At 31.8% G+C, this 10,571-nt stretch overlaps 1 protein-coding gene across 1 annotated transcript; it reads left to right on the top strand.

Annotated features, from left to right (window-relative positions):
* Positions 1 to 2,620: 2,620 nt before the first annotated feature.
* Positions 2,621 to 9,121, top strand: LOC127734973 (sperm-associated antigen 8-like). Its single transcript, XM_052245027.1, has 6 exons — positions 2,621 to 2,797; positions 4,976 to 5,153; positions 6,003 to 6,048; positions 6,562 to 6,682; positions 7,813 to 7,875; positions 8,362 to 9,121. Exons 1-6 carry the CDS (start codon positions 2,714 to 2,716, stop codon positions 8,482 to 8,484), a joined length of 615 nt encoding a protein of 204 aa, XP_052100987.1. The 5' UTR covers positions 2,621 to 2,713; the 3' UTR covers positions 8,485 to 9,121.
* The last annotated feature ends 1,450 nt before the right edge of the window (positions 9,122 to 10,571 follow it).

Genomic DNA, 10,571 nt, shown 5'->3' on the forward strand with positions numbered 1-10,571 from the left:
TTATTGTTTCACAGTAGGGGTTGGATCATCAGTTGAAAGAAAAAAGTCAAAGCCATTGCCAAAAGAAAAATGATGAAAAGACAATCAGCAATCCACATAACAATACACAAAAAGCTTAGGAGTAAACTCAGGTGGTCTGGATGGGTTAGACTGTAGCAGTTTCTGCTCTATTAGTGGAACCTGTTGTATTGCTCATGCAAGTAAAAATTTGTTAATAAGCCACATTTGGTGATGCCACAATTGGAAGAATAAAGGTTGGGATTGTGACTACAACAGGTGAAAAAAAATTGTGGTCATTTGTGACACACATATAACATAAACCAAATAATGATTGTTCTTAAAACTTTTAATGTCTTAGTGACTTCAACCCTGCAATTAAATATCCTTGGTACAATAGTTTTCTTATAAGCAGATCCCTATTTCAAGGTTACCATGATAGAAAACACAATCCTTGGAATATTGTATTAACTGGCAGATATATACTGACCATATGCAGTGGCGGATCCAGAGGGGGGCATAGTAGCTACGGTGGAGTTGACCAGTACGTCAAAAAAAAACGTCACTCAGTCATTTTGAAATTCAAATTACAGTAACACATTGCTTAGGCTGAGGATGACAAACATGACGCCTTCAAAGCGACAAAGTATTGAGCAAGAACGTATTGACTTCTATTTCACAATTCCACCCAACAGAAAGTAATACTCTATTACACTCTCATGAAAAAAAAAGTTCCACAGCAATATTATTTACCTACGAAAACATGTTTAACCCAACACGCCCCAGCCCATTAATAACATTGCTGAATAGTGATCCCCAGTCAGTTAGCTCTAGATATAGATTTAAAGTCTAAGGTACTGACCATTTGATTTGAGGGGGCAGTCTGAGATATTTTAGAGAAAAAATTCTGACCCTGATTTTTGCCTTAAACAAAAATTCTGACCGTATCTGGATTGAAAACAATAATCTTGTCCACTTTTTTGCTATTAGAAAAAAATATTTTCAACAAAATTATTTAGCATTAAATGAACATGATGAATAAAAAACGGGTGTAATTTTTTTTTGGGGGGGGGTGGGGGGTTGCATGTGAATCCCATATCTGACCGGAATGTCTGTTTCGGCGAAATTGATATACTGAATACTTTTTTAAAGGCCCGACTGCAACCTGCCTGCTGGGTGTGGCCTATATGTCTCCATGTGTCGACCGTCATTTACAACTTCATTGTCATTTCCGACTCATTCGTAGCCTTTGGTTGATTTGGAACCCTCACTTCCATTGTTGGTTGAAACATTTCAACCAAATATTTGGATAAAAATTGCTTGTTTGTCTTTCTTTGTGTCAGTCGTATTGTAAATTTCATTGAATAGCCGTATATCTTGTTCACAACAAGAAATCTGTGAGGTTATGCTAACTAACCATACAACAAACGAAAATTTTCCATGTCGATTTTTTACTGACAAATCCCACATCAAATATATTAATTAGTACATAGCTTTGGATCCATCCAATCATTTTATAATAGACAATTAATGGAGAGTATACGGCACCAAAAATGTCCAACCCCTACACTTTAACTATAAAATGCATTTTACACTTATTTTATGTTTTTTAGCCCAAAAAAGGTCCAAACGATTTTTTTTACACTTATTTTATGTTTTTTAGCCCAAAAAAGGTCCAAAAATTTTTTTTACACTAATTTTATGTTTTTTAGCCAAAAAAATGTCCAAAAAATTTTTTTTACACTTATTTTATATTTTTTAGCCAAAAAAATGTCCAACAAATTTTTTTTACACTTATTTTATGTTTTTTAGCCAAAAAAAGGTCCAAAATATTTTTCGCCTCGCTCCGCTCGGAAAACTTTAATACTACACCCCCCCCCCCCTTTCCAAAATCCTGGATCCGCCCCTGATATGTAGGTGCTGCTCAAAAGTTGCTTCACATGAATAGAAAGTTCGAAATGGGAAAATTGAAAATCATCTCTTTTGTTGTAAAGTTATGTTCTTAACCAACCCTCTTTGTCAATGTTGTAAGTTAAGATATGAAGCAGACTTAACTTTATATGCTGTACTCTTTTCAACATAACCACTAAAAACCTTGAATAAATCAGTGTTTAGGATATAATTTAATTAGCAGAACATGAAGATAAATGATAATGCTTAAGCTATGTCCTTGAAAAACCCCTGTATGAAGTCCATCTCATAGAAACAAGGAAACAAGCTAGCAAGAAGAGGAGCACAGTTGGTTCCCAAAGGAATGCTGACTTTGTTGAAAATTGTATTAAAGTGTAGACAAAACTGTCAATAAAAAATTTCAGTTTCTATAAAAACATTTGAATTAGATATGTGTGGTCTTTTAGTTCCAGAAAGGGTTTCTTTAGGAATGCAAAGATTTGTATATTTAGACTTTACAAATCCTTCGGGGGGGGGGTCATTATTTGTTTGTTTGTTTTTGCTTTTTTGGAAGTTTTTTTTTATTTTGTTTGTGTGTTTTTTTTTGGGGGGGTGTGTGACTTTTTTGTTGTAGTATTTTGTTTGTTATAGAAAAGAATGTCTGGATTTCAGCAGGTGCCATTGGGCCTCTTCATGATTATTTCTAGAGTTACTTCCCTTATTATCGTTCTTTAAACATTGTTGACATTCTACCATAGAAACCATTACATCCGGTCAAATTTGTTGCCCTTTTTAACACCAGTATTTCCACTAATAACACTCAACAATGAGTATTTTGAACCAAGGCAGAAATGAAATAAGATTCAATAATGCAGATGGAAGATGCTTGCTTGAGAATTGGGTAGAGGAGGTTTGTAAACGGATGGAATAATTGAAAGAACTTCTTTTACTTTCGTCAACTATGGCCGTATTTACAATTACACCACAAATTCTACTCTGGCCAGTCTGGGTACAGACAAACCTGTGCATTTGGGAAAATTAAAAGGCATGGCTGGACCTAAATAAATAAAATTCAAATGCACTTTATTTTCAAAATACAAAAAAAAAATTAACTAGATTTTGCTATTGATAATTCATTTTTTATTGTTCTTGCAGAAGATGCTAAGTGTGACGGGATTGCTTCCCTTAGAAATTTAGTAGATACTTAGTCAGCCGTAAGCGGTTGAGCTAAGGAAGTACTTCTTTAGCTCAGTCGGTTAACACGCTGCCTTGTAACACAAAGGTCCTGGGTTCGAGTCCCGGAGGAGACATGCGATTTTGCAAGTAGAATCATGCTCTCCAGTTACACAAGATTAACTTTTCCCAATTCTTGAAAAACACTGTTTCCATGGGAAATATTGCTTTTTAAATGTACTTAGATAAAAGAACAAAATGTAAATGTCTACTTTGAAAATATATATGTCAAAACAGTATTGCACACTTAAAATTATCAAACTGTAACACATGTCATTGCTTTAGCAAACAATATGATTAATGTCACAAAGCAGTGTTGATTAGACCAAGCTAATTGTACCTGGTATAGTATATGTATATATGATTAAAGATGAATATTTCATGATTCAATTATTCAATTACTTGGTTGTACATTTACTGATAAGGGTTTCACATTTTTAATATGTACAGAACAGCGATGCAGGACGTGACATCCATACTGCCACATCGTCCATAGGATGTACTGTCCATACCTTGAAAAGACGTTTTGGCCATAGGACAACATCGCCCATACTTTATAAAGACGCGTTGTCCATGTTTTTTTTCAAAAATAAATTTTAGAATAATAAAGTAATAATAGAAGTAGACAATAAAAACTAGATAAATATCTATTTTCATAGAGTAATTAATTTATATAAATATAAAGATCAATAACATGTGCTTGAATGTACATGCATTTTCTATGCAGAAACATGAGTATATATATGTCTCTAATCTATGTCTCTCTCTCTATATATGTATGTTCTATTTCTCAGATATTATAAGCAATTAAAATATGGCATCTTATCACATTAAACCAACGATAAAAATGATTTCTTGTGAAATTCTCTATAATCGATGATTAAAATAAAATAAATTATACTTACACAATATGACCCCCAACAAAATGTAAACAGAAGGTTGATGATCAAGCAAAGATAGCTCTTACGAGAATAAAATATGGTAAGCAGTACTACACAGATGGAATATGCTGTTTAGTTTCTACACTCTGTTAAAAAGCTGTAAATCAATTTTCAATATCATAGCAGAGATTAATTATCAACAGCCATAACTTAAAACCAGTCTTCTATGAGTTTTTCAATATCATAGCAGAGATGAACTATCAACAGCCTTAACTTAAAACCAGTCTTCTATGAGTATACTTGTCCATCCATACTTGTTGTAATATTATATTTTATGTTATAACCACAATGGAATACATACTATGGAAATGGCTAGAGGTATAGGGGGAGGGTTGAGATCTCAAAAAACATGTTTAACCCCGCCGCACTTTTGCGCCTGTCCCAAGTAGGAGCCTCTGGCCTTTGTTAGTCTTGTATCATTTTTAATTTTAGTTTCTTGTGTATAATTTGGAGTTTAGTATGACGTCCATTATCACTGAACTAGTATACATATTTGTTTAGGGGTCAGCTGGAGGATGCCTCCGGGTGCGGGAGTTTCTCGCTGCATTGAAGACCCATTGGTGGCCTTCGGCTGTTGTCTGCTCTGTGGTCGGGTTGTTGTCTCTTTGGCACATTCCCCATTTCCATTCTCAATTTTATTAAAGAAGTATGGATGAAACGTCTTTACAAGGTATGGCCGATATGTCCTATGGACGATGTGGCAGTAATGGCCGACACATCCTATGGACGACGTGGAAGTATGGCTGTCGCGTCTCAAAAGCCAGAACAGTTGGCTATAAAAAGGTAAATTCTAGTTCATACAAAATTTTAGTTGTTGATAATTTTGGAATTTCATAAAGAAAAAAAAAATTGAATTATTAATTCCTTTTAATAATGAATAATAAATAATGTTTGAATTTTTTTTATTATTTTAGAGGGCAGTTAATCCTTATGATTGTGTCGAAGAAGATATAAATGTCACAAGTAGTGCTGAAAGATTTAAAGATGGTCATATAGGAATACTCACAACAGAGTTAGAAGCCCCTGCATCAAAACTAACAACAGTCAGAGAATCTTATAAAAAACCAGAACCTTGTGGAGTTCGATTGATGGGTAAGACATAATGTAAACACTATATTTAATACTGTAAATTCAGAAACTAATGCATGCATTTATTATTGCAAGGTTTTGACCACTGGCAAAAGTGAGTTCTAATCAATTAGTTTGCAAAATTTTTATGGAGGAAAATCTCTTCTGAAAATATGAATGCCAGTTTTTATTATTGCAAACCTGATACTGTTGCAATTTTTGCATTAATAAAAACTACGCAATAATTTCTGAATTTACAGTTATTAAATGAAAGTAAAAGAACGGAGCAAACTGAACTAGCGACATGCTTAAACTATTTACAATAACATATTTAGATAGGTTTGGATGAATTTAAATGATAATAAAACTTATATGTAAAAAAATTAGCTTATAACACATTTTATCATGGTTTGTTTATGTTTCCTTGTTTTGATGACTTTTGGTTTCACAATTGTGCATTTTCCCGTGAAATGCTTATATTCTTACGTCATCGTTCAATGACATCGGGTAGCTCATTCATAAAAAAGCATATGACGTGGGAGTATGATCAGAACATATATTCATATTTTACCATGGGTGTGTACTCAAAGCGTTTGAAGAACGTCATATTAGAATATTATTTAAATTTCTACTATAATTAGATAAATAAGTATTTTGAACTAACTGTTGTATTTATTTCATTTCTCCTGCTCTGTTTACATTTTCAATTTTAATCCTTTCAGCATGTTATTGTTACAATATTTTGTAGTTGACTTTGAAAGTGCTATATATATACAAAATTACTACATCAACTTGTATTTTGCAAGGAAGTATTTTGAATTTATATCTTGTTTAAAAATTGTATATATAATATATGAAATAATATTTTCTTAGGTAAAAAAGAACAAATGATGAGAGAAATGTTTTTTGAAAAAGTTGGGTAAGTTTTATCTATTGGTTGAAGTTAAAATTTAGAAAAATCATTAAATTTGAATAAAAAAAATGTTCTGGCATGCTTCTTACTACAGCCTTATAAGAAGTGAATAGCAAAAAGGAAGATACAGAAATTGTGAATCTTAACCATATTTCATGTCAATTCTTTTTTTAAGATTTGGTGTTTGACATCTACATTTCTGCAAAAGAGCTGTTACCAGTGTAAAATGTCATTGTGTTTTTAATCTGTCATGCCATATAGCACATTGAAAAAGCTATCAGTATTCTAGATTTCCATGTGGCATCAATGTGCTGCTGTACATGAAATCCATCCATCCAACCATAGTTTTCAACCATATTCAGTAAGGCAGGGATTAAAAAAAAGATCATTTCAAGAAAAAGGTGACTTATTTTCAGTATACAATGCAAAATGTTACTCTGAAGGAAAACATTTGTCTTGATATTTTCACATAGAAATTAGAATTAGAATGCAATTGTTACAAATACATTTCATTTACAGGAGGGAAGTTTTCAATGAAGAGTTAGAAGCATCACAGCCAGAACCCACAGACTTTAGATCAGTTACAAATAAAGATTTCAATATTGAAGGTTTTAAGTCTGTACGACCTGAGCCTACAAAGGTCAGTAGAATAAATATTTTTAGTGAAGCAAAGTATTTAAACTTTACTTTTTTTAAGTTTCAAGAATTTGATGTTTTTTTCCATAGACTTTTCCTAAACAAACAGAAAATATATTTTAAATTTAGAAATTGGTCTAAGATGCAGCATTGATTAATGCATATTCAGGAAATTCTACAGTTTATATAGTCACAGTTAAAAATAAGAGTTTGTAAATTAAAAAGATTCACATCTTCTCACATATTTAACAATTCACCGTGGTAGAATCAGAATCATTCTGGGAAATTTTTCAAAAGCATACACCAAAATGTTGTGATTTGTTAGAAGCGTCCCAAACAGTAGATTAATTCAACCAATGATGTGATGCTATTTTTATTCTAGGGTAGGATCAATGAAATTACCCATAAACCTATAGATTCTGAAATGGCAAATTTCAAATATTTAACAAAATTCATGAGTTTACAGTAGCTGTAGCAGAACATCAACTAATAAAACAATTGACTGGTCACGTAACCCAATCATGTTTATTTTCTACCCAGAGATTTTTAACCAAATTTTATTGAAGGGAAAAGTAAAAAAAAAAAAAAACAGATGATGTAGCTATTACATTTTCTTAGCTACTAAATATATTCATTTTTTTATAATTTCATTCTGTTTGTTTCTTTGTATAAGCTTTTTTTGTGAAAAATGGGGTCATGCAAATGTTTGACTGGCTCCAAATTTTTTTGGAAACCTTAGTGTATATTATTTTTAGAGATTCTTGTCCTTATTTACTCATGGTTCATCTGAAGAAAAAAACCCTGATTTGATGCACAAAATAAAGCAATTACAATTTCTTAGATAAAAATATTCAAAATTTTATAATTTCATTCTTCTTGTTTCCTTGTATTCTGTTTTTATCCTATAAAAATGGGATCGGAAAAAAATCTCCGTCTTGCTCAAAAATATTTTTAGAAACTCTGGACTGGCATAATTCTGACACAATAAGAAGAACTCTTTTTAAGGAAAAGCTTGTCAGCAATGTCTTAAGTAACTACTTCCACTTAGTTATAAACATGTATCATTACATTAAATTTGCAATAGATATGCCATTAGTTCATCTTGTTTTATGTTTTTTTATAAATTTCTTTCAGAATCACAATTACAAAAAAGATCAGCCTGTCACATTTTGGTCAGAACACAAAAAAAATGTACATGTAAGTATAATTATTTTAGATTTATTCTAATGTGACATTACGTAACGTAAAATTTTCAAATCATTTTCAATAAGTTGATAGATTTTAAATTGTACAGGTCAAATCCTAGTATTGTCATTTGATAACAATCAACAGTAACAATTTTCCTGCACCAGATGCACATTTGGACAATTTATGTGTTGTGTGAGGCCAAAATATTTATGTAAATGTTAAAGAGCTGATATAATACAAAACAACTGATAAAAAAATAAGGAGATGTGGTATGATTGCCAATGAGAAAACCAATACCACATAGTCGGCTATAAAAGGCCCCTTCATGAAAAATATGACTCAATTATCCTGACAACATAAGTTAATTACATTCATTAGAAAAAGTTATCACCATTTTTATTAAATGTAGGTTATAATAAGGTTTCAATAACAAAAGTATGTTCCAGTCTTAGCTGTCACAAACTATAATGCATGCATCTTCATTTACTTTTTCAGGGGGTTAGTTCAGAAAAAACAGGTGACACACCATTCAGGAAAAATGATGCCTTCAGCAAACCTATAGGAGAATACTGGGATGAAACACAGCCTTATGAACTTGAAAATTATCCTAAAATGTGAACATATATACATTGGATATTGGATATTGAATATTAAAATGACAGTTATGAAACTATTAAGGAAGCAATTGAATTTTAAGACTGAGGTGCAAGCATTGTCAACTGCCATGTCAAAGATTTGTTTTTAACAATCAAATAAATTTTATAAAATAAGACAGAAGAAAGAGTTTACCTTAATAACCCTCTGCAGTTCATGACAGATAATGAAAAAAATGTAAATTAATTACTTAGTTTTGGGGAATGGGATACAAATAACTAAAATACTATTTGTATTATTTTGCAGAATATATATATAATATATAATAATGTTTTCTCATTACTTCTAATTTTTTAAACCTAGGTACAATTTGACATTTTTCGTATATATAATAAAACAAAAAGCTATGATAGTATTAGATCAAAGTTAACATTAACAGTGCTTACTTTGATCTAATACTATCATAGTTTTTTGTTTTATTATATATACAAAAAAACAATGTCAAATTGTACCTAGGTTTAAAAAATTAGACGTAATGAGAAAAAATGCTATTTATCGTTTTAACTTATTTATATATCATGTTTTAAATCATGTGACAGAATTTATATTTAAAAAATGACTGAAATAGATAATACAAGAAAAATAAAATATATATGCCACATGTGACGTTTTATTTTTGCAACAAGATCTTCATAATCTTTTGGGCCAGGTGAGCTTTTCTCATCACTGGCGTTTATCTTTGTCGTCTGTTAACTTTTACAAAAATCTTCTATGAAACTACTGGACCAAATTTAACCAAACCTTGGCCACAATCATTATTGGGGTATATAGCTTAAAACATGTGTCAGATGACCCTGTCTGCCAACCAAGATGGCCAACATGGCTAAAAATAGAACCTAGGGGTAAAATGCAAGTTTTTATCTATTATTTTGAAAACCGTTATAGAGAAAATCTGACATGAGCAGAAATGTTCAGAATGTTGAGCTCTACCAATTGTTCATATTCGTCAAAACTGTCAGTCGACGTCTTACAGGAGTTATTGCACTTAAATGACAAATTTTACCATTTTTTTTTCATTTTTGTCTCGCCTTGAAGTAGTCAAAAAGCGAGATATAGGTATGCTGTTTCCGGCGGCGGCATTAACAATGTATTAGTTTGTGATTAGGTCTAGATTATGGTGAACCACAAGTGCTAGGTCAATGATATTTGGTATGCAGTTGTATTAGCATTGGCACATCTCATTTTCATGGAGATTATTTGGCCCTGCCCCCTCAGTCATGGTCTATTGACTTTGATACTTTTGCTTAGTTTACATGTATTAGTTTGTGATTAGGTCAGTTTATGGAGAACCACTAGTGGTAGGTCAATTATATTTGGTATGCAGTTGTATAAGCATTGGCATATCTCATTTCCATGGAGATTATTTTCGGCTCTGCCCCCTTAGTCATGGTCTATTGACTTTGAAAATTTTGCTTAGTTTACATGTATTAGTTTGTGATTAGGTCAGTTCAAGCGGAACCAGTAGTGGTAGGCCAATGTTAATTGGTACTCAGTTGTATAAGCATTAGCACATCTCATTTCCATGGAGAATATTTGGCCCCGCCCCCTCAGTCATGGTCTATTGACTTTGAAACTTTTGCTTAGTTTACATATTAGTTTGTGATTAGATCAGTTTAAGATGAACTGCTTATGTTAAGTCAATGATATTTGGTATGCAAATTTATTGGCATTTGCAAGTATGGTTTCCATGGAGATTATATAGCCCCACCCCCTCATCATGGTTTACATAGTTTACAAGTTAATGTTTGTGTTTAGGTTTGTTTACAGGGAAGGACTTATGATAAGTTAATGGTATTTGGTATGCAGTTGTATTAATTAGCATTGGCACATCTCATTTCCATGGAGATTGTTTAGCCATGTACCTTCAGTCATGGTTCATCGACTTTGAATATTTGCATAACTTCATGTTAAAGTATTGCTATTTCAATTTCAACATTTGCATTATCAAAATTACAAAAAGGTGAGAAATATCTCTGTGATAATAGTTTATTTGCTTATTATCTTGAAAACTATAATAGATAAATAGAAACTTAAATAAACAAAAATGATCA

The sequence above is a fragment of the Mytilus californianus genome, unplaced genomic scaffold, assembly GCF_021869535.1.
Source record: "Mytilus californianus isolate M0D057914Y unplaced genomic scaffold, xbMytCali1.0.p SCAF_3, whole genome shotgun sequence".
Taxonomy (NCBI): Eukaryota; Metazoa; Mollusca; class Bivalvia; order Mytilida; family Mytilidae; genus Mytilus; species Mytilus californianus.

Bases quoted from the DNA above. Each gene is read 5' to 3' on its own strand.
- LOC127734973 (XM_052245027.1), top strand. From the start codon at position 2,714: ATGAGTATTTTGAACCAAGGCAGAAATGAAATAAGATTCAATAATGCA. The intron at 5,154-6,002 runs GTAAGACATAAT...ATATTTTCTTAG, and splicing joins TTGTGGAGTTCGATTGATGG to GTAAAAAAGAACAAATGATG. The intron at 6,683-7,812 runs GTCAGTAGAATA...AATTTCTTTCAG, and splicing joins TACGACCTGAGCCTACAAAG to AATCACAATTACAAAAAAGA.